The sequence below is a fragment of the Gorilla gorilla genome, chromosome 17 (genome assembly GCF_029281585.2).
Source record: "Gorilla gorilla gorilla isolate KB3781 chromosome 17, NHGRI_mGorGor1-v2.1_pri, whole genome shotgun sequence".
NCBI classification, from domain to species: domain Eukaryota; kingdom Metazoa; phylum Chordata; class Mammalia; order Primates; family Hominidae; genus Gorilla; species Gorilla gorilla.
The window spans coordinates 47662026-47687336 of NC_073241.2; the positions used below are offsets into that span (position 1 = coordinate 47662026).

The following is a 25311-nucleotide window of genomic DNA, read 5'->3' on the forward strand; positions in this document are numbered from 1 at the left end:
CTGCACTCTGCACCTGCCTCTCCCACCTCCCACAGCCTGCAGAGGAGACACCACTGAACTTCCTGGTGATGCTGCAGCCCCTCTCACCAGGGCTGATGGCCTTGATGGGGTGTCCTCAAGGCCTTCCTGTGGAACATGGTCCTCTGGAGGGTCTTCTGGCTTTACATGATAGAGGCATTCCAGCATGCCCACTTCCCTCAGCCTTCCCATTTCTTCCTCTCCTCTCTGCCAGGGCAACTCAGCCATGTCCACCTCACTGAGAACCATCATTTTACATGTGCTGTTATGAGTCACCTCAGTAGTGAGTTTGTCCCCATCCCCTGGGGTCTTGCCATGGTGTTAAATCCTGTGTTCTGAAAAAGTGTCCCCAAGCCAGTGAATTCTTGCTTATCGAGATTTATGCTCTGGTCCTCATGATGAAGCACTCACGTAGTGTTGGATTAAAGCTGGAGATATCCATATGAACTCCTGGTTTTTAATATATTGATACAGATAGAGATATAAATATAGATGTGTGTATGTACCTACATACTTCTATTTTCTCTTCTTTTTTCTTTTTAGACAGAGTCTCGCTCTGTTGGCCAGGCTGGGGTGCAGTGGCTCGACCTCAGCTCATTGCAACCTCTGCCTCCTGGGTGCAAGCAATTCTTCTGCCTCAGCCTCCACAGTAGCTGGGATTACAGGCACCCGCCACCATGCCTGGCTGATTTTTGTATTTTTAGTAGAGACGGGGTTTCACCATGTTGGCCAGGCTGGTCTCAAACTCCTGACCTCAGGTGATCTGCCTGCGTTAGCCTCCCAAAGGGCTGAGATTACAGGGGTGAGCCACCATGCCCGGCCTGCATACTTCTATTTTCTAGCTCTGTCCTTGGAGAGGGCCTGAAAGCAGTGGCGCCTTAGGAACAATGGGCACATATGTGCCCAGATTTTTTATTTTTATTTTTTTTGAGACAAGGTTTCGCTCTGTTGCCCAGGCTAGAGTGCAGTGGCACCAGCGTAGCTCACTGAACCTCAACATCCCAGTATCAAGCTATCTTCACACTGCAGCCTCCTGAGTAGCTGGAACTACAGGAGCGTGCCACCGTCCTGGATAATTTTTTTTTTTAAAGTGCAGATGAGTTCTCTATGTTGCCCAGGCTGGTCTCAAACTCTTGGGCTCAAGTAATTCTCCTGCCTCAGCCTCCCAAAATGCTGGGATTACCGGCATCAGCCACTCTGTTTGACCCAGATTTTGGTTTCTAAACATTATTGTCCACTAAAAGGAACCAGGGATTGTTGGAGGATTGGCTGATTCCAGGGGTGGGGCATGGACAATACAGGATGGGACTGGAACATCCTATTGTGTCAGAAATTAAGGAAATGCTCAAAGAATGATGGAGAAATGTCAAAAAAGGTCACAGGAGCCAGCCTGATGGGCTCCCGCTGGCCAAATCTGGGACGATTTAAACATAAAAATAAATAGTGATAGTTACAGATTACAACCCATTGATTGAAATAAGAATCCAGGCCGGGCGCAGTGGCTCACGCCTATAATCCCAGCACTTTTGGAGGCCGAGGTGGGCGGATCACCTGAGGTCAGGAGTTCGAGACCAGCCTGACCAATATGGAGAAACCCCATCTCTACTAAAAATACAAAAAAAGTTTAGCCAGGCATGGTGGCATATGCCTGTAATCCCAGCTACTCGGGAGGCTGAGGCAGAAGAATTGCTTGAACCTGGGAGGTGGAGGTTGCAGTGAGCCGAGATTGCGCCATTGCACTCCAGCCTGGGCAACAAGAGCAAAACTCCATCTCAAAAAAAAAAAAAAGAAATGAAAATGAAATAAGAATCCATGGGTCCATACTGACATAAATGAATAAATGGTGGGGAAGGGAAAGTTCTCCCTTAAGTAGAATGCCAATTAATAAGAAATAATTATAGAAAGAATATAGAAATTTAAAAATCATTTTTTGGCATCCAACGCATAATAATTCATTCAAGAGACACAGATGTTAAGTAAAAGCTTGATGAGAAATATTATATTTACATGGTCTCAAAGTATCCTCCTTGTGAGATACTTATTAATTACAAAGGTGAACATATTAACCTTACAGACACCACCACAATCAGCTGATTAAAGTTAACAACACCATGTACCTTCTGGTCGGATGCACTGAAAAGAATGTAACATCACTTCTGTGGATATCCTATCTAATCATGAGATCCATTAGGCAAAAATTGAGAAATATTCTATAAATGACTCTTCAAAAATACCAAGGTCATAAAAGTCAAAGTCAGAATGAGAAACTCATCCAGTTGTAAAGGAGATTAAATAGATTTGGGCCAGGTGCGGTGGCTCATGACTGTAATCCCAGCACTTTGGGAGGCCGAGGTGGGCAGATCACCTGAGGTCAGGAGTTCGAGACCGGCCTGGCCAACAAGGTAAAGCCCCGTCTATAATAAACATACAAAAATCAGCTGGGCGTCATGGCATGCATCTGTAATCCCAGCTACTTGGGAGGCTGAGGCAGGAGAATCACTTGAACCCAGGAGGCGGAGGTTGCAGTGAGCCAAGATTGCGCCATTGCACCCCAGCCTGGGTGAGAGTGAGATCCTGTCTCCAAAAATAAAATAAAATAAAATATAAAAATATAAAAATGAAAGAAAAGATTTGACAACTAAATGCAATGTGTGTACTGGGTTGGATCCTGCACCAGGAAAAAAAAATCCTAATAAAGAACATTTTGGGGTCAATGGGCAACATTTGAGTACTTTCTGTAGATTAGGTAGTAATGTACAAATATTAATCTCCTGATTTTGATAATTGTATTATGATTATATAAGTGACATTGTTTTAAGGAAATATATACTGAATTATTTGAAGTTAAAAAGGTATCATGTCTGCAACTTACAGGTGAGTCAAGATAAGAAAAAAGGCTATGCACAGTAATGATGCCTTTAATCCTATCTCTTTGAGAGGTCGAGGCTGGAGGATCGCTTGAGTCTAGGATTTTTATTTATTTATTTTTTTTGAGACGGAGTCTCGCTCTGTTACCCAGGCTGGAGTGCAGTGGCGCGATCTCGGCTCACTGCAAGCTCCGCCTCTGGGTTCATGCCATTCTTCTGCCTCAGCCTCCCAAGTAGCTGGGACTACAGTTGCCCGCCACCACACCCTGCTGATTTTTTGTATTTTTAGTAGACACGGGGTTTCACCGTGTTATCCAGGGTGGTCTCGATCTCCTGACCTCGTGATCCGCCCCCCTCGGCCTCCCAAAGTGCTGGGATTACAGGCATGAGCCACCGCGCCCGGCCGAGTCTAGGATTTTGAGACCAGCCCAGGCAACATAGCTAGACTCTGTCTCTGCAAAAAAAAAAAAAAAAAAAATACAAAAATTAGCTGTATGTGGTGGTGCACACCTGTAGTTCCAGCTACCCAAAAGGCTGAGGCAGGAGGATTACATGAACCCAGGAGTTCGAGGCTGCAGTGAACCATGATCACACCATTGCATTCCAGCCAGAGCGATAGAGCAAGACCCTATCTCTAAAACAGATATTAATAAATAGAAAGGAGAGGAGCAAGAATGGTTAATAAATGTTTGTAGTGAAATATTAGCAAGAGAATTTGTATGAGGGGGACAATTTGAATTACTCCTGCAACCTTTTTAAAAAGTCAAATTCTTCCAAAATTTAAAATTAAATAAAATTTTAAAAAACACTTCCATAGAAGAAAGACTTAAATAACAACACTGAAAGTGAGGAAAAATGACAAAGAGATTAAAACAATTGGGAAAAATTGATTTAATCAAACATAGAATCAAACCTAAGATGGATAATAAAAAATAAAGATAATTGATGTTCTTCAGTGGAATTAGACTGCGATAACCCAACTACTCAGTGGTAAAAACATGGAACTAGAGGAAGTTACAAAGAGGCAGATTTTGGTCCAGTAGAAGACAGAACTTTATGACAAGCAGCGTGCTCAAACATCAAATGTTTTAAAGTAATGAGCAGTTTGGAAGAAGTCCTATCATATCAAGCGTCAGTAAGGATTTGGACCAACAGGAACCCTCACTGCAGGTAGGAACATAATATAGTACAACCACTTGGAAAACAAATATTTTGTGAGTTTTCTTTCTCTTTCTTTCTTTCTTTTTCTCTTTCTTTTTCTTTCTCTCCTTCCTTCCTTCCTTCCTTCCACTCATCAAGTGTAGTAGTGAGAAGAGGGAAAGAGTAGAACAAGGAGTTTGATCTGTAACTGAATATGAAAAAATCAATTGAGATAACATACTACCTTTGGACAAGCCAGTGAATTTCTTTTTTTTTTTTTGAGATGGAGTCTCAGTCTGCCATCCAGGCTGGAGTGTAATGGTGTGATCTTGGCTCACTGCAACCTCCATCTCCTGGGTTCAAGCGATTCTTCCACCTCAGCCTCCCAAGTGGCTGGGATTACAGGCACCTGCCATCATGCCTGGCTAATTTTTGTATTTCTGTAAAGACGGGGTATCACCATGTTGGACAGGCTGGTCTTGAACTCCTGACCTCAGATGATCTACACGTCTCGGCCTCCCAAAGTGCTGGAATTACAGGCATGAGCCACCGCGCCCAGCCACCAGTGAGTTTCTTGAAAGTTAAATTTGCGTCTATGCTATATGGACTAGCTATTCCACTCCAAAGTTTTTAACTAAGAGTACTGAAAAAGCATGTGTCCATATGAACATTTATACATGAATGTTCATATTGGCTTTTTATTTGTAATAGTCAAAAACTATAAACAACCCAATGAACATCAACAGGTGAATGGATGAACAAACTCAGCGTGTTCATATAATGGAATATTATTTGACAATAAAAAGGAATAAACTATTGATACACAGAACATGTGTGAGTCTCAGAAGAATTATTCTGAGTGAAAGAAGCCACGCAGAAGTATACATACTACATTATATATTTATGTAATATTCTAGAAAGTTGTAAATTTCTTTGTTTTCAATTTACTGTTTCTGTTACCAATTTACTAATTGGTCTGTAGTAACAGAAAGGTGATTGATCAGTGCTTTCCTGGAGATTGGTGTGGTGTGGGGGGTGAGAATGGATGGCAAAGGGCTATAAGCAAACTCTTGGTGGTGATGGATATATTCATTAGCTTGATTGTGATGATGGTTTTACAGATATAGATGTCAACACTTATGAAAACTTTAAATATGTAGTTTATGTTAATACACTATAAAAAGTACAGATTCTGATTCAGTAGGTTTGGGGTGGGATCAAGAGTATGCATTTCTGGACCAGGCACAGTAGCTCACACCTGCAATCCTAGAGTTTGGGAGGCCAAGTTGGGAGGGTTGCTTGACTCCTGGAGTTTGAGACCAGCCTGGACAACATAGTGAGATCCTGTCTCTAAAAAAAAAATATTAGGCCAGATGTGGTGGCTCATGCCTGTAATCCCAGCACTTTGGGTGGCTGAGGTGGGCAGATCACTTCAGGTCAGGAGTTCGAGACCAACCTGGCCAACATGGTGAAACCCCGTCTCTACTAAAATACACAAATTAGCCAGGCATGGTGGCATGTGCCTGTAATCCCAGCTACTCGGGAGGCTGAGGCATGAGAATTGCTTGAACCTGGAAGGCGGAGGTTGCAGTGAGCCAATTTGGTACCACTGCACTCTAGCCTGGGTGATAAGAGTGAGACTCTGTGTCAAAAAAAACCAAAACCAAACAAACAAAAACAACCAAATTAGACGTGGTGGCATGAGCCTGTGGTCCTAGCTACTTGGGAGGCTGAGATGGTGGAATTGCTTGAGACCAGGAGTTTGAAACTGCAGTGAGCTACGATCACACCACTGCACTCCAGACTGGGCGACAGAGCGAGACTCTGTCTCTTAAAACAGAGTCTGCATTTCTAACAAGCTCACAGGTGATGGTGATGCTGCTGTTGTTTCTGTACCAGGTTTTGAGTGGCAAAGATCTTGAGTCTTTTTATCTTTTATTTTTTTTAACAATTTTTAGATTCAAGGGTTACTTGTATGTTACACGGGTATATTGCATATTGGTGGGGCCTCTAGGTAAAATAGGTAATTTTTCAACCCTAGGCTCCTTCCCACCCTCCCCCACTTTTGGAGTCCCCAGTGTCTATTATTTCCATGTTTATGTCCCTGTGTACATGTTTAACTCCCAGTTATACATGAGAAAATATGGTATGTGGTTTCTTATTTCTGAGTCAGTTAACTTAGGATAAAGGCCTCCAGCTCTATCGATATTGTTGCGAAGAATATGATTTCATTTATGACTGTGGCAATTTTTTTATTGATACATAATAGATGTGCATATTTCTGGGGTACATGTGATATTTTGATATTAATATATTAATATAATGTATAATAACCAAATCAGGGTAAATGGAACATCCATCGCCTTAAACATTTATCTTTTCTTTATGCTGGAAACATTTGAATTATTCTCTACTATTTTGAAATATACAATAGATGTTTTACTATAGTCACTCTACTGACTTATCGAACACTAGGTCTATTTTTTCTATCTACCTGTATTTTTTGTAGCCATTTATTGACCTCTCTTCATCCCTCCCTCCCCCTACCCATCCCTGCCTCTGGTAACCACCATTCTTTATGAGATCCACATTCCTAACTCCTACATCTGAGTGAGAACATGTGATATCTGTGTTTCTGTGCTTGGTTTATTTCACTTAACAGTGACCTTCAGTTCCGTCCATGTTGCTGCAAATGATAGGATTTCATTTTTTTTAATGGTGGAATATTCCATTGTGTATATATATCACATTTTCTTTATCCACTTATCCATTGACGGGCACTTGGGTTGATTCCATATTTTGGCTATTGTAAGTAGTGCTGAAATAAACATGGGAGTGCAGACATCTCTTCAATATATTGATTTCTTTTCTTTTGGATATATACCCAGCAGTGGGATTGCTGGATCATATGATAGTTCTATTTTTAATTTTTTCAGGAATCTCCACAGTTTTCCATGGTGGCTGCACTAATTTACATTCCCATCAACAACGGAGGAGGGTTCCCTTTTGTCCACGTCCTTGCCAGGAACCCTATTCCCTTTTTGATAAAAGCCATTTTAACTGGCTTGAGGTATTCATTGTGGTTTTGATTTGCATTTCTCTGAATAGTGATGTTCAGCATTTTTTCACATACCCATTGGCCATTAGTATGTCTGATTTTGAGAAATGTCCATTCAGATCTTTGAGTCTCTTTCTTCACGTGTCACTTGAGTGCACAATAACTACACGTGGCTGGTACCACACTGGATAGTGCAGATAGAACATTTATATCGAAGAAAGTTCTATTAGATGTCAGAAGTCAAGATTTTTCAATACATTGGTAACTACTACGCTTGTCATTATTAGTTATCCCTAAACTGTAACCTCTTTTTCATTCCACTCTAAATGCACTTCTCTTCATAAAGCCTTGCTGTAATTCCATTCCAAGTTTTTATTGTATATTACTTACATTTCTTTTTATGTTCTTCATTCTGACTCACATTTGAAAGAACAGAAATTTAAACCTCACATTCTAACATCCTGAATATTCATTTGTCATGGCTCCTGTGGCTGTACCCAGGATTGTGTACCAGCTCAGATAAGTTCCACTGTGGCTTGTAGCACTACTAAGAGGTGTAATCTGAGGGAAATCAGAGCTTCTCTAGAAATAAACTCCCATCTCTAAAATGAGGGGGTTGAACTCTTTTATTTCTTCTGTTTGTCACATTCTGTATTCTTCTGTTTCAGAGTAAAGATGGCATGAAGCCAGAGAGAACTTTATCTTCTTGGGAAACCACAGGGCTCTGGATCAGGAGTGGGTTGTACTATATGCCTAGAGTCATTAAAAAGTTTAGTTAGTATCAACCTTTGTATAATTTGTACAAGGGATCAGCGAACTTTCTGTAAAGGGCCAGACAGTAAACATTTCTCAACATTTCTGGCTTTGCAGGCCACATGGTCTCTCTGGAATATACTCAACTCTGCCACTGTAGTAAGAAAGCAGTCATAGACAATATGAAAATAAATGGGTGCGGCTGGATTTGGCTCACATGATGTAGGTTGAGAACATCTCTAATCTAAAATGCTTCAAAATCTGAAACTTTTCTTCTTTCTTTTTTGGAGATAGGGTCTTGCTCTGCCACCCAGGCTGGTGTGCAGTGGCGTGATCACAGCTCACTGCAGCCCCAACCTCCTGGACTCAAGGTAGACTCCTACCTCAGTCTCGTGAGTAGCTGGGACTGCAGGTGAGTGCCACCATGCCTGGCTTATTTTTAAACTTTTTGTAGGGTCTCACACCTTGGCCTCCCAAAGTGCGTGGATTACACGCATGAGCCACCACAAACAGCCTAAAATCTGAAACTTTTTGAGCGCTGACATAACACCAACTGGAAAATGCCACATTTGACCTCATGAAGGATTTCAGTCAAAATTGTTTCATGCACAAAATTATTAAAAATATTGTATGAAGTAACCTTCAGCCTATGTGTATAAGGTGTATAAATAAATCTCATGTTTAGACATGAGTCCTGTCCTCAAGATATCACAAGATTTCCAAAATCTGAAAAACAAACAAACAAACAAACACACAAAAAACAAAAAACCCAACCCCCAAAAACCCAATTCCAAAACAATTCTGGTCCCAAGCATTTTGGGTAAGGGATCCTCAACCTGTATTTTGCCGACTTCTGGTTTAAATCATACTACCTTGCCTTCTCACCATTTGAAATTAGTAAGAAATGAGAGAGAAAAATACACTTTACTGAGACAATTTTATTCACTATGGATATATATACACGATCAACATTTTATCTTCATTCTTCAGAAGACTTAATTAGAGTAGCTTTCTTCTCATACTTATCTCTAATCTCTTTAATATTTTCTGAGAGATCTTCTGACATGCATTCTTCATATTCTCTATCAACTTTAGCAATCTGCTCCTCAAGATGTTTCTAGTGAAGAGAATTAACAATTGTTAGCGTAAAAAAAAATTAATTTCTTTTAAAATGTTTAATTGTAAAATTTACAAACAAGAGGATAACATTTTTAAGTTAAGAATAAAAAGGGCCGGGCACGGTGGCTCACTCCTGCAATCCCAGCACTATATGAGGCTGAGGTGGGTGGATCACTTGAGGCCAGGAGTTTGAGACCAGCCTGACCAACATGGCAAAACCCCCTCTCTCCTAAAAATATAAAAATTAGCCAGGTGTGGTGGTGTGTGCCTGTAATTCCAACTATGCAAGAGGCTGAGGCAGGAGATCACCTGAGGCTGGGAAGTGGAGGTTGCAGTGAGCCAAGATTGGACCACTGCACTCCAGCCTGTGTCACAGAGCAAGATGCTATCTCCAAAAAAAAAAAGTAAAAAGAATATATTTGTATTCACCACATAGGCTCTCTTTTTGTGCCCTTTCTGAATTGTATCTTCTTTTTTCTCCCCAAGATATAGCCTCTTGCCTGAATGGTGTTTTGCTTTTCTTTATATTATACCTTTATTACACACACACGTCTAAATATATATTGACTTAATAGTACCTGGTTTTCACCTTCATATTTATCAAATGATATTAAATATAATGTTCTATGACTTTTTCATACAGTATTTTAAAATTCATTCATGTTACTACATATGGCTGCAGTTTATTCAATGTACTGCATAGTATTCTAGAATGAATATATCAACATTTACTTATTTTGCTGGTAATGAAGTTTTGTTTGTTCCCAGGTATGGTAGGCTGAGTAACAGCCTTTCTAAAGATGTCCATGCCCTAATTCCAGAAAGGAACCTGTGACTATTAGCTTACATAGCAAAATAAACTGTAGATGTGACTAAGTTAAGGATCTTGAGAAAAGGAGATTATCCTGCAGTATCCAGGTGGGTCCTTAGAAGAGGAAATCACCAGTGTCAGAGTCAGAGAAGGAATTTAAGGACAGCAGCAGAGGGCAGAGAGGAGAGAAGATGCCATGCACTGGCTTTAATGATAAAGGAAGGAGCTACAAGCCAAGGACTGTAGGTGGCCTCTAGAAGCTGGTAAAGGCCCCAGAAAGATTACAGCCCTTTGGACCCATTTTAGACTAACCTTAATAACTCTAAGATGACAAATTTGTGTTGTTTTAAGCCATTAGGTTGGTGGTAATTTGTTACATTAGCAATGGGAAACTAACATGCCACATTATTTTTTCTTGTTGTTTTTGTTGATTTTTTTGCTATTTCAAATACTAATACTGTAACAAATTACCACAAACTAGGTGGCTTAAAACAACAGAAATGTATTCTTTCAGCTCTGGAGGCCAGAAGTTTGAAATCAAGATGTCAGCAGGGCCATGGTCTCTCTGAAGGCTCTAGGGAAGAATCCTTCTTTGCCTCTTCCCAGTTTCTGGTGGCTCCTGGCAGTCCTTGGTGTTCCTTAGCATGTGGCTGCTTCACCCCAATATCTGCCTCTATCTTCACATGATCTTCATGTAAGGATACCAATCACTAGATTTAGGGCCTACCCTAATCCAATATGACCTCATCTTAACCAACTGCATTTGCAAAGATCCTACTTCCAAATAAGCTCACCTTCTGTGATTTAGGATAGACATGACTTTTGCGGGGCGCACTATTCAACCTAGTACAGCCCCCTAGCATATAGTGTAAATATTTTTTTTAGGGCAAATATACCTAGAGTGAAAGTTGGTTTTTCGGATTGCCAAATTACTTTCTTTCTTTCTTTCTTTCTTTTTTTTTTTCTGAGACAGCGTCTTGCTCTGTAGCCAGGCTGGAGTGCAGTGGTGCGATCTCGGCTCACTGCAACCTCTGCCTCCTGGGTTCAAGCGATTCTCGTGCCTCAGCCTCCTAAGTAGCTGGGATTACAGGCACACGCCACCACACCCAGCTAATTTTTGTATTTTTAGTAGAGATGGGGTTTCACCATGTTGGCCAGGATGGTCTCGATCTCCTGACCTCGTGATCCGCCAGCCTTGGCCTCCCAAAGTGCTGGGATTACAGGCATGACCCACTGTGCCCAGCCACCAAATTATTTTCTAAAATTATTTTATCAGTTTACATAGTTGCTAGCAGTAAATTAGAACTCCCATTTCTCCACATCCTTGCTGGCATTTGGTAATGATCAAACTAAATTTTTGCCAATTTCTTAAGTGTGGAATATGACATATACTTTCATATGTTTATTGGCCACCTTGGTTCTTTTGTGAAATTCTCATTCAAGTAAAATAATTATTTTTATTGATACATATCAGATGTACATATTTTCGGGGCCCCTTCAAATCTTTGGTCCATTTATTTATTTTTCAAAGGCCATTGTATATCTGGATGGTAATCTTTTACCAGTTGTGTTTTAAAAAACATCTTCTATCAGTTTGTGGCTTTTCTTTCCACTCTCTTTCCATGTCTTTTGATGTAGAGAAGATCTTAATTTTAAGAAAGGTAAATTTGTAAATAATTTTTTTTGTGGTTTGTGCTTTTTGTGTCTAATTTAAGAATTCATTTACAACCCCTAAAGTATAAAGATAGTTTCTTATAATTCTCGTAAAAGTTAAAAAAGTTAGCCTCACATTAATTTCTGAATCCATCTGGAACTGATTTCTGTGTAGAGTTTAAGGTAGGGATCCAACTTCATTAATTGAACAATTCATTTTATCCAACTATTCTGAAATACTGCCTCTCTCACATATATTTCATGTCTATGCTCATGCATCTATTTCTGCACTCTTAATCACAGAGACTGATCTTTCTGCATCAATACTACAATGTGCTAGTTATTACAGCTTTGTAATAATTCTTGGTATGCCTAAACAGACCAAAAAAGAAAAAAAAGGTGATTTTGTGTCTCACAGGAAAAGCGAAGTTTTTCTGTAAAGAATCAAATAATAACTACTTTAGGCTTGGCAGTCTAGATGGTTTTCTTAACAATTGCTCAATTCTGCCACTGTAGTGCAAAACCAGCCAAAGATATACTAAAACAAATGAGGTGGCTGTGTTCCAATAAAACTTTATTTACAAAAGCCGGCTGTAGGCCCAATTGGGCCTGCAGGTTGTAGTTTGCTGACCCCTGGTCTAGAACATCAAGCCACATGTGAGACCTTTATGGGGCTCCAACCAGGAACTGCTCAAATAAACACTTTGTCCCACAAGAAAAATATTCCGTCTAAAAGTACCTTTAGATCTAACCCCCCCGCCCCCGTTTTCTTTAGTCCAACTTGATTACTCGTTGTAAAGTTTCCTCATTTTGCCTGATCCTGTTCAACAAATATTGTTTATTGGAACCACACTAGTTTGACTTTCTATGGTTCTTCCATATTTTATGAAAGCTATTAAGAATTTATACTGATTAATCATAAATTTTGCATAGTGCAAAGTAAGCGCTTAGTGCTTGCTGAATTTGGTCTAATTTTCCTAATAACACCAAACTATACAGAAACTAAAAAATAATAGTAACTTACCATTAGGTTTTCAAATCTAGCTTTATGTTAACTGATTAAAACATTGATAACTGTGATTACTTCACACAAATCCCTAGTGATAAGTTACTACTGAATTAACAAAGGACAGACAATAGAGCTGCAGATAACAGAAAATCACAGCCAGGCACAGCGGCTCACGCCTGCAATCCCAGAACTTTGGGAGGCTGAGGTGGGCAGATCACTTGAGGTCAGGAGTTTGAGACCAGCCCGGCCAACATGGTGAAACTCTGTCTCCACTAAAAATACAAATACTAGCCGGGCATGGTGGCACATGCCTGTAATCCCAGCTACTTGGGAGGCTGAGGCAGGAGAATCCCTTGAACCTGGGAGGCGAATTTGCAGTGAGCCGAGATCGCGCCATTTTACTACTGCCTGGGCGACAGAGTGAGGCTGTCTCAAAAAAAAAAAAAAAAAAAAGAAAGAAAAGAAAGTCAGAGGTGCTAAGGATGTTCACAACTGTTTAGCACAACTGCTTCATTTTTACAGATGAAGAAACTAAGGACCGAAAGATGTAAAATGATACATAAAAACAGGCTCTGTCAACCTAAGCCATCAATTGTATGCTATGAATAAACTTTTCTCTTATGCATCTAGAATAGAATTATTGTATACTATGATTGGGAAAATGAGAACGTATCACTCAGATAATTTTTTGTCCTGTGGTTCAGATGAATAACACTGGTTGAAAAGGATCAGGCAAGGTTATAGAACCACTTAGTGCTTGAATTAGAAAGTGGGTAGAACCCACGTTTTCTGACATAGCATCTAGGATGCTTTTCTTAGTTCTTCACACTAAAAAGTGAAGACCATTGGCACCAAGAAAGCAGCAGTTCAATGTCTTTCAGGGGAGAGGATGAGTAGTAGGGTATCACATGCTCATGTTTTCAATAAATGGAAGTCTATTAATATGATAAAGTGAATTTTTTTCTTAAACCATACTCAGCTGGAAATATATTATCACCTAATAAATTAACCAAGAATTTTATAGTTCAGCAATTTATCTTAGCTTCGGAGGCTCTGTGCAGCAGGTTGGAGGGATAGTTTTATTGGTGAACTTTAGCTGTGTGAAGAGTGGGGATAAGGTAAATAAACCTCATACTTTTGAAATACTTCACTTTGTGCCTATATGAAATCACAGAAAGGAATAACGATCATCATAAGATATGCCCTTTCATCTTAAGCTTAATGAAATCCTAAATGTACGTTAAGTTTTCAAATGTACTAATGTGTTTTCAGTATGTAGAACATGGCCTGGCATAGCATCATTATACATTGTTGATGTAATACATAACATCATATGTTGTTTATGCAAATACAATAGATTACTTTATAAACTGCACAAGTGGGCTGGGTGCGGTGGCTCACGCCTGTAATCCCAGCATTTTGGGAGGCTGAGGCAGGTGAATCACCTGAGGTCAGGAGTTTGAGACCAGCCTGGCCAACAAGATGAAACCCTGTCTCTACTAAAAATACAAAAATTAGCTGGGCGTGGTGGCAGGCTCCTGTAATCCCAGGTACTTGGGAGGCTGAGACAGGAGAATCACTTGAACCCGGGAGGTGGAGGTTGCAGTGAGTTGAGACCATGCCATTGGACTCCAGCCTGGGTGACGAGAGTGAAACTCCGTCTCAAAAAAAAAAAAAAAAAAAAAAGGCACAAGTGTTCCCCTGCATCACGTTGCCACATCACTAGACAAGATTCTTCTGATAAATTTTTGCTAGATCGTACTTTAAATAGAAATAAAATTCATCATTTAATTTATATGGAAGAAAGCAGAAATATATCAAAGTTTTAAAAACCTTTCTTAGAACGTAGGAAAGACCATCACATACTTACCTCTACAGACCCAACATGTGTAGCAACCATCTCTAACAGACGTTGCAAGTTATTTCCCACTTTTCGTCTTTCTTCAGTCGTGGTTTGCACAACTAGTTGGTATCTGTAGAACAAAAACTCTTGTTTAAGTTGTCCAGGAAAAAAATTAATACATCCGTTCTAGTTAGCTCACTTCCCATTTCCACATTCAAAAAAACCAAACTGTGATTGATTTATGTGCTGCATACTATATGTATAATTTGTAGAGGTCCCACTATCAATAATTAAAAGAGAAATATAAACATTTTCAAAGATTCTTTGCAAGCAACAAAACAAAAGGGCACCAAAACTTCATGTTTTAACATATAAAGCTTTGGAGCGAAGGGTTGTAACTGAGTCTCCAAAGGGATTGTAAACTCAAATGCTTTCTGGGCAAGACAAAAATTTGCAAATGGGGGAGTAGATGTCTTACTTACAGGAATTCAAATTCAAATTAAAACCAATAAAATTGCAGGCCAAATAAACCTCAACTGAGTTTTCTCCCCTTGGCCTACAAATAAAGAAGTGAAGAGAAATGACTTTCACAAGGCTTGTACTTGCAATCTCAAAATAGGAAATTTTTCAGTTATTTGAGGGCAACTTAAGACTTAAAAAATGTATATTTTACATAAATGTACACGGAGCCTATGGATTAACTGTTCAGTATATTGATTTTATATAAGTTGCTCAAGAGCATTATATACACAGAGACAGAAAATTATTTAAAGAAAGGATGCCACTGTTTGTAGTTGTAGTTATTATATAGTGTGGCTAAAATTTTTCCTATGTAAGTTTTAAAAATTGTGAGGGAAACTGAGAAGGACGAGATCCTGACAATGTATAATTTGATTATAAAGTACTTCTAAGAAATACAACAAAATATATAGGCAGTTCTGTTGTGTTTGTTTGGAAATATGAGCGCAATCTGGCAAATTTCATGTTTGCTTATGCCAGTTTCTTTCCTGAGAAATACTTGGTGAATGCAGAAAACCGCACCCAGCTGAATCCAGATGCAAAAGAATACACACATCTAAGCACACACATCAAATGTACAGCAGCTACTCAGTGCACTGCATATGTAATGAGCCACATGCATCCAGTACTGATGGTGCAATTTCCATCCCACTTCAGATAACCCACTTTCTACCTCTTTACAGTAATTCACAGTCTGCAGCCTTCTGAATGCCCATTTCTCAAATCAAACTAGAGGTCTTTTTAATATGAAGGGTCCCATATTTATTGTAGCATTATGTATTTCTTAGCCATTAAGTATGTGTATCATTGTGCTAACATTTTTGTTTGATTCTTATCTTTTGTTTATATGTGTCACTGATGGAGTTTTTAATTTTTTTAGAGATGGAGTCTTGCTATATTGCCCAGGATGGCCTTGAACTTCTTGAACTTCTCAAGTGATTCTCCTGTCTCGGCCTCATGAGTAGCTGGGACTACAGGTGTGTGCCACTGAGCCTAACTACTGATGAAATTTGTTAGTGCTGTGCCTCAGTATCAGTTTTCCCATAGGTCCTGTGATTTTTATGGCATAATTTTGCACAGCATGGTAACTATTTGGAAGGCATATGTTGTGTTATAGCAGACTGACTATAATTTATAGTATAATTACATTTTACTATATAATATACATAATTTCTAGGAAATAAAAACATGAGCTCAGTGGAGTTTATTAAAGCTTAGTGGAATTTTATTAAAATTCACTAACAAATAGCCAAATTTATTTGAATTGATTTAAAATTTTTTATGTTGTTTTCAGGGATTAAAATCCATGTATTAACTAGATCTAACGATTAATGATTTCTTGGTGGACAGTAACTCTAATACTAACAGAATGTATCTGTTGATAGGGAAAGTTCTCGAGTTATAAGCAGTTGTACTTAAGTTCTATATACCATTCTTTCCATCCTAAATAGCCGTATACTATAAATTAAAGCAAATAAAAATAGATCTAATTTTATGGAACTGTTAAATTAACAATCTGAAAATAAACGTATAAATCTTGGTGAGATAAACTTACTCCCGCTGAACAGCATCTAATTCATTCATAGCTTCACTGAGCCCCTGGTTAACAGTACTTTCTAGCAGGTGCTTGTGTTTCTCCAAGGACTCAAGCTCACTGGCACATTTTTCATCCTCTTCCTCTGCTTCCTATCAGGATAAAGTCATGGTTATGGGTTTCTTGATATTCACATTCTGTATACTCTAGGTGGATTTAAAACAATTATAAAAAGCACAAATAAAATCAGGTTGCATCATTTGTATTCTCAAGATGCTTACTGTTTTACATGCAAGAGACTTTAAAGTGCTCCTTTGGGAATCCTGTATTATAAAAACAAATGCGGCTGGGCATGGTGGCTCATGCCCGTCATCCCAGCACTTTGGGAGGTTGAGGTGGGTGGATCGCTTGAAGTCAAGGGTTTGAGACCAGCCTGGCCAGCGAGGTGAAACCCCATCTCTACTGAAAATACAAAAATTAGTTGGGCATGGTGGCATGCACCTGTAATCCCAGTTACTCAGGAGGCTGAGACATGAGAATCGCTTGAACCCAGGAGGTGGAGGTTGCAGTGAGCTGAGACTGTGCCATTGCATTCCAGCCTGAGCGACAGAGCGAGACACTGTCTCAAAAAAAAAAAGTGATTTTATTATTTTTTAATTTGAAAATATTTATTAAAATTTAAAATATATATAAGCTTTAAAATATATATAACCTTTAACTCAATGCTTCAGAAATTTATCAAAGGGAAGGAATGGAAAAATACATAAAGATACACAAAGATATTCACAGCAACATTATTTGTCAGTTGAAAATTTAGGGAAAAAATTAATAAGGGGCTAGCTAAATAAGTTATATATATATATACTATGTACATATGTAAAATAAAAACACAATAGAAGGATTGCTCTCTCTACGTTTGTATGAAAAGATATCCATGATATCTTTTCTTGAGAAAGACAGATTATGAAAAACTATGTATAATTTGGTACCATTAAAAAAATATGTTTGTATATCTGGAAGACACTCCCTAAACTTCAACCATTGTTTCTAGTGATGGGATTATGGTAGATTATAAGGTACATTTCAGTTCCCGTTTTATACATTTCTCTCGAGTCTCTATTGTTTGTAATGAGCATTTATATTATGAACAAAAAATACTTTTTCCTTTAAAAAATTAAAAAGTCACTTTATTCTCAAAGATGCAGAAACTAAATAAAATTGGTTCAGTTTTTAGGGCGCCCAGGTCAACTGGCTAGAATTTAGTAAGTGAAGTTTTTTAGTTTTTTGGTGAGTTGGAAGTATTTACCAAATGTGACCTTTTCAAAAAGCTTGCATAGGATTCATTCAGCAGTATTTTCCAGTCTGAACAACAGGAAATTTTATAATATTTTAATTAAGATTTTTTCCCATGAGCTTCAAGGAAGCCTTATCTAGGTCCTTATTTCACAGATGTATTAACTATGCACAGGCAAAGTAGCCCAAATTAATCATTTCTAAGGTTTGTGAAGATTAAGTATCATAAAACCTTTCATTTACGTGCATCAGAGAGTAAACTCAAGCATTGTCATGGAGGATGTGTGAAAAAAGAAAAATGATTACCAATGTCTTATATTTCACATTTAGATCATATTATGTGGCGTATTTTCTAAACATTTCACACTGTTTAAGAAAACAAATAGGTCCTAAATATAACACAGGCAAAGAGAAAAGTTTTCAATTCCTAATACTTTGTTGACATAAGTAAAAAATATTGGCATAGTTAAAATTTTCACATGAATTGTGTAAGTGGTAATGAATAGTCATCTGAATACTTTAAGTAAAATGCTGGTCAGACAGTAGAATGTTGAAGAATCAGTCTTTTTATTTCACCCACCTTCTAGATTGCATGTAAACAGTCTTTGGAATTTGACCAGGATAGTCAGTTTACAATGACTCTTGGTGGGCAACTACATATTCAAAAGACCTTATTGGGGTTCAGGCTTTAGCAGTACATAACACTAAATCTCTACAAAAAGGTAGGAGAGATTCTGTTTAGTTTTGCAAGGATACTGAGTCATATGCAAGTATAAAATACCAGATAAAGGAAAAGTAAATGTTCCTTTTCTATGGTAAAACAGCCCTAATCCAGAAAAATGTCCTTTAAAGAACAAAATAAAATGACTCCTTACGATAAACTTTGGCAGAGAAAACTAACCCAAGATACAAATTATAGGATATATATAGCTTAAAGATTTTGGTTTTGATGTCAGAATATGTGACTCATCAAGCAATCATGACATAGCTTTCGATAACCTACCCAAACTGTGGCAAAGTTCTTACCTTAATTTTTTGTTGGTAAAGATCATCCAGCTTTTGAACTTCTTCTTTCAGAGTTCTCACACTTCTCTTGCTTTCTGTTATCATTGCATTCAACTGGGGAAATAAAACTTTGGTTGAGAAATCATAACTATACATCAAAGATATTTTAACAAGTTATAGAGTTTTTATATTATCAATCAACTAACTGAACAATGTTATTTCTTCTAGCCCTTTTGGACTCTCACTTATCATTTGTCCAAAAACTTTATTATACTCCAAAGAGAAATTAATTTCAAAGAAACCTCAAAGTTAACGATGTTAATATCTGTTTTTCCACTAGTTGTTGTGGGAGTGCTTTTTAAGCTCTCATATATATTATATATTATTAATATTGTTATATCAATTTATTCATATATAATTTTTGCCTCTGGATTTGAAATCTAGCTTTATTTAGACTATATCTACTACAGCTATTTAGCTTTTCATTTGTATGTTCATTTTCTAAAATGTTAAAAAAGAATTGTTTGTATTAATTTTATTGGATGTTTGCTATTATAGTCATGCATTCCTTCAAAAAGTAATAAGGTAACCACATTTAATCTTGTTAAAGCTTGAACTTTAAGATCAGTTGAAACCAAAACTGAAAGAAAAAAGTGTTTTTCAAGTTCATTTCCTGTTGGCAAGTGCTGATACCAGTTGATGTCAGCAATTAATAGAGAATGTTCTTCAGCTATACCAAGAGGAAACTGTTTCCTGCAGGAAACACAAAATAGTAAAATGTATAAATAGCTGACTTTTTTTTAAAGGATAATTCTACACACATATGAAATTTAAAAAAAATTTAGGGGTTCAAATTTAGTGAAGCTATTATTATTTGCTACAAAACACAGGGTAGTGACATATACAACTAGCATACGCCCAGAACTCAAAACCAGATCTAACACCAAGAACTTTTTCTAAAGGTATGTTATATCTGCAGTAACTAACAAGTTAAACGAGTTGTTTTAAATTCACTTGTAATAACAACAACAACAGATACTCAAGTAACCAGAACTTCCACTGATCCTCATGGTTGGTCAAAAGCATGTTTACTCATCTCTGAGCAGCTTCTACTTTCCATGACAGCATTACTAAAGCTGCATTAATTACTTAAACATTTTTTTCTGAGTCCCAAAGTACACATTTCCATTGTGTACATACATACATTATATATATATATATACACACACACACACACATACACACACACATACACACACACACACACACACACATACACACACACACACACACACACACATACATATAGCCCGACTCCAATTGCCTACTGGACATTCTCCACTTTGATGCCCCAGAGTCCTGAAACTCAGCATATCCCAACCTACAATTCTCTCTTCTATACACTTCTCTTTTATATTCTTTATCAAGGTAAAGAACATCACTACATACCCATCTGCCAAAGATAAGACACCTGGGCATTCTTGATTTCTTTCTTGACCTTCACATACAAATGGACAACCAAACTGTTGTTTCCATCTTTAAATCTCCTTTCTCCGTCTTCACTGTAATAACCTTGCTTTGGGTCCCTACCATTTACTACTCACTGTATAGGATATTGATAGGTCTCTTAATTGCATGGTCTCGTCTCATGCACCTCTAATCTATTCTTCAAAAGGCCAACAGTGTGAAATTACTAAAATAACAATAATTATTGTTAGTTCCTTACTTATAAATCTTCATTGATCTCTACTGCCTAAAGAATACAAAAAATTCAACCAGTAAGGCAAGCCCCTTCATAATTAGGTTCTTGTCTCTCCAGGCTTCTCCCTTATCTCACTTACACTCATGGTAATTTACTAATATGCTGTGCTCTTTGTTTTTTCTTTTTGGAGAAAGGGTCTCACTTTGTCACCTAGGCTGGAGTGCAGTGGCACAATCTCAGCTCACTGCAGCCTCCACCTCCAGGGCTCAAGCAATCTCCCACCTCAGCCTCCAGAGTAGCTGGGACTACAGGTGCATGCCACTACATCCAGCTAATTTTTATATTTTTGGTAGTGGCTGGGTTTTGCCATGTTGCCCGGCTGGTCCTGAACTCCTGAGCTCAAGCCATCCACCCGCCTTGGCCTCCCAAAGTGCTAGGATTACAGGCGTGAGCCACTACGCCCAGTCCATGCTGTACTCCTTGGTCTCTGGTCCTCAAGGTGTATGTGTGTGTGCATGCATGTGGATGAACATGAGCATCCTTCTGTGTATCCATTGGCCAACTCCTACTTGTTATTCACAACTCAGCCCAGCTATCACTTCTCTCAGAAGGAGCCTGTACTTAAGTGTATTATGAGAATCCACAGTGCGCTGTATTCACATTACAAAAAGCTATGATAGAAGAAATTGTTTTCATGCCCATCTTCCCACTTAAAATGAAGTTCACAAAGGCAGATGCTGCACTGTACTAGTATCACCATCTATTACAGTACTAGGCACATAAGCACTCAAAAAATATTTATTTGCTGCATAAATTTCAGTTTCAAATATTTAACTTTAACCTTTATTTACATTCATATTCATAAGTGTGATTAGCTTAATTTCTTCTTTTTGTAATATCTTTGTCATGTTGTGGTATGAGGCCTACATTAGCCTTATAAATGAATTAGGTCTCTTTATGCTCTGTGATAATTTACACGTCACAGAAATCATCCAGTCTTCAGTATTTGAAAACAGTGACCTATGAAATTATCCATTATTGGAATCTTTTGAAGAGCAAATTCTCTTTTTCACTTTGGTTTCTGGTTACTTACATATTTTGACTTTTTTGGGATTTCTATTGTTCAGGTTACAATCCATTTCATCAAAAAATTTTAAACATAAATTTCTGTTCATACTATATTACTTCATAATTCAAATAAATTTCCACCATCTCTATAAACTATTTCTCATTTTATATTTTCCTGCTTTTTCTTAAATGGTTTTGGCAATTATTTTAAAATACTTTTCAGGTTAAATGTTTTGTTACTCTAATTTATTAATTTCTTTATAAACTTTATTATTTCCAGTTGCATTTTACCCCATCCCATCTTAACTTAAACTACTTGTCCAATAGGAAAAACAATTTTAGTTGTTAGTCTCTGTATGACATTACTGATCTCTCCCTTCTTGAAAAGTTTTCCCTACTTTGGCTTATATATATTACATATATATATATATATATATATATATATATATAAACATATTCTCTTCTGTTGTTGTCCAACTAATTTTGTCCACTTTTTCTACGAGTTTTTCCCAGAATCTCCTTCCTTTGCCGGTCCCTTAAATGTTGTTACTCTTTAGGATTCAATCCTCTGCCACTTTCCCCTCCACATTCATCCACATATATGGCTTCAACTATTACATACGCTCTAATGACCCTCAAATCTGTATTTTCAGCCCTGATCTCCTTCTTACACTCTGAATCTATAGCTTCTGCTTCCTCCTGGATATCCTACAGACAGCAAGCTCAACATCTCACCACACCCTACTTTAAGTTTTCCTCCTTTAGGTTAATAGCACTATGATTCACTCAGTTGCCCACATCAAAAATATGGAAGTCATGTTGATACTTCTTTCTCCTCAAGCTTGCACATTCACCCATGAAATCCTTGGGTTCTACCTCCTTAACATTTCCTAAACCTGTTTCCTTCCCTCTAGTTCTACTATACATTGGTTTAAGTCTCCTAACATTTTCAGTTGCATCCCCTCTAAGCCATGTTTTCCTGTAGCCCAAAGGGTTTTGTAAACCTAAAAATCTGATGAGCATAACTGTACCTATGTCAGCCTTTTTCTCTATATGGGAGTGCCTGAAGGATGTATTTATCTCTAGGACACTAACATGGGTCCTAGTCTATAGTAGGCATTTTATAACTTTCCCCCATCTATAGCCTTTAAAAAGTTCAAGACAGTCTAAAAGATGTTTTAGATATGAAGTTCCTGTTGTTTGGAATTCATACCTTTTGAGAATCTCCAGGTTTTAGTACCCATTCCAGCAAAAAACAGAAATCAAAATGAAGCAGGCTAAAGGAAGAAGACTTCACTGCAAATAATCATCATTCCCAGGGAGCAGTCCCAGGGAGCAAATTCCTCATCTTTTCTCCATAGATATTTTAGAAACCGCGAATTACAGCAATAATAGTATGTGATCAAACTCTTCACTTATCTAATGTTACAAATTTTTCTATTTTTCTGAGAATGTAAAAATTCTAATACAAAGTAAGTCTTGATAGAATTTATTAATATTGGAAAAATGTCTTTCTGTGGGTTACTAGCATAATTATTTGTGAAATGCCATAGGTTTTGTTTCCAGATTGAGAAAAAATAAACAAGCTTCTCTTCTGAGAAAACATATAATTTCATTTTATATCTTGAAATCTATTAGCCAGATCACAGTAGTTCCTGAAGAGCTGAATTAACAAGCGGTTTCCTTTAACTGCTTGGTGTCCTATAAATGAAATCCTTTGTGTGTGCATTTGAGAAGTAGCTTAACTTTTCTTAACTAACAATGTTTACTTTAAAGGTTACTAAATACAATAATAGAATTTTCCTTTTCAGGGATATAGGTGATATTAAGGATCTCAGAAGCAGAGACTACCTGAAATTCACTTTTGGAAATAGACTTCGAAAGGAATTTGAGTTCTCCTGAAATTCCATGATCTAGAATCCAAAAACTTGGTAAAAAGAAACCTCTTAATCTATCACAGCTAATTAGCTTCTAACGCCGTAATTATACTTGCCTACTTTCAAGGTAGCCACCTGAAGCCTCTTTTAGTATAAAAATATTAAATTATCTCAAGTTAGAGGCACTTCTCTATTAAAAAAAGGAAAATTTACTTAGTTTCATCTCGCTTCATCATATGTGATATGTGAAGGCTAGGATGTTTAAATGTCTTAATAAGTTACTTCAAATATTTCTGTTGAGGGCATACCCAATTCTCATTTTTTCATAGTTTTGTTAAAAAATTAATTCCTTAGCAATCAGAAACCACAAATAACATTTAATTTTAGGTTTTAAAATCTAATTTTTGCTTTTTATGACTTTTTATGTTTTATTACTTACTTGTTCTAAAGTATCCTCCAAACCCATTTTTTTATTTAGGGCTTTATTAATTTCTTCTTCAGTTTCATTCAGGAGTTCCTTAAGAGGAACCTATAAAATACATAGGAATGTGGGTGACATATAACATTTAATTACAAAATATCCCTCCTGAAGCATCTACACACTGTGATAGGAGGAGTCACTTTTGGAGAAAAACTGAAGTTATAACATTTTAAATCTAATATACTGTCAAACAGAAACAAAACTAGTTTTTAATCAAATTTCTGTAAGTGTAGACTATAACCTGCTTTTGGTTTTGAATATTTGCAAAATTCAAGATTTGCTCATCTATCCTGGAAATTCATTGTTATTATTTAAACATTTTACAAGTACACTTAGTTTGCTGCAGTATTTTTTTTGAAAACAATTCATATGTAGGTTGTATTTTTATGCTATGTTATCCAGAAGTATCAATTTCTCTTAATCCTTTTCAACTGTTTAGTCTTAGGATTCTCTGCCTGTATTTCTTATGTTTATTCTGTTCTACTGACTTTAACACAGCACTTCATTGCTTGTCATTTTTCTAAATTGAGGTGAAATTCACACTTTAAAATGGTTAAACTGAAATACTTAGGTTAAAATGACGTTAACATAAAATTAAACATACAACATAAAATAAACAAAAAGTTTAACATAAAATTATAGTGTGTAATTCAGTGGCATTTAATACAGTAACCATCACCTCTAGTTCCAAAACATTTCATTATGCTGAAATAAAATCCCATATGCCATTATGTTTTAAGTAGGTCTTTTGAAGTTATTGCTGAGTTTTAATTTTGGCCTGCTCCTTGCAAAAGATGCAATGGCCTCTTCAATCTCTCTCTCTCTCTCTCTGTTTTTTTTTTTTTTTTGAGATGGAATCTCACTCTGTTGCCCAGGCTAGAGTGCAGTGGCGTGATCCTGGCTCACTGCAACCTCTGCCTCCGGGTTCAAGTGATTCCTCTGCCTCAGCCTCCCAAGTAGCTGGGACTACAGGTGTGCACCACCACGCCCGGCTAGTTTTTGTATTTTTAGTAGAGATGGGGTTTCACCATATTGGCCAGGCTGCTCTCGAACTCCTGACCTCGTGATCTGCCCACTTAGGCCTCCCAAAGTGCTGGGATTACAGGCCTGAGCCACCTTGCCCGGCCTCTCAAATCTCTTAAAGAACTTTTCACCAAGTACTACTTACAACACTTGGCTTTGTACCTTATTGATTCTATTTTATTGTTCTATTATTATGTAAAACTATTTCTAGAGATGAAATCAAAATTTCTCCTTCAGCATATTCTTTCTTCTTTTTGCATTGTGTAATCTTTTCTACAAGAATGTGATTCATGTAATTATTTTCTCGCACCAGCCATGTCAAACTACTCAAAACAGTGGTGAGCAAACTCTGCCTGCCTATCTATAGATAGATTAGTAATAGACTAAATGTTTACTGGATGTATTTTTTCTATTGAAAATGACTATAGCTTGATTTAATCAATGTCTGTCCACTCACAAACTGTTATCTCTGGTAAAGTAGGGATGTATGTTTCTTGATATTTTATCTCTAATACGTAGCTGGTCTGGAACACACTAT

At 37.4% G+C, this 25311-nt stretch overlaps 1 protein-coding gene across 2 annotated transcripts in view; it reads right to left on the reverse strand.

Moving 5' to 3' along the window:
* Positions 1-8754: 8754 nt before the first annotated feature.
* The window catches only part of NDC80 (NDC80 kinetochore complex component), a 45439-nt gene continuing 28882 nt past the window's right edge, over positions 8755-25311 (reverse strand). For both annotated transcript variants that reach the window (XM_004059126.5, XM_055368524.2), the window contains 5 exons: positions 23709-23798; positions 18644-18736; positions 16346-16476; positions 14299-14401; positions 8755-8953 (listed from right to left, as the gene is read on the reverse strand). In XM_004059126.5, the coding sequence (XP_004059174.1) occupies positions 8816-8953; positions 14299-14401; positions 16346-16476; positions 18644-18736; positions 23709-23798 (555 nt within the window). In that variant the 3' untranslated portion in view covers positions 8755-8815. The remainder of the gene's footprint in view (positions 8954-14298; positions 14402-16345; positions 16477-18643; positions 18737-23708; positions 23799-25311) is intronic.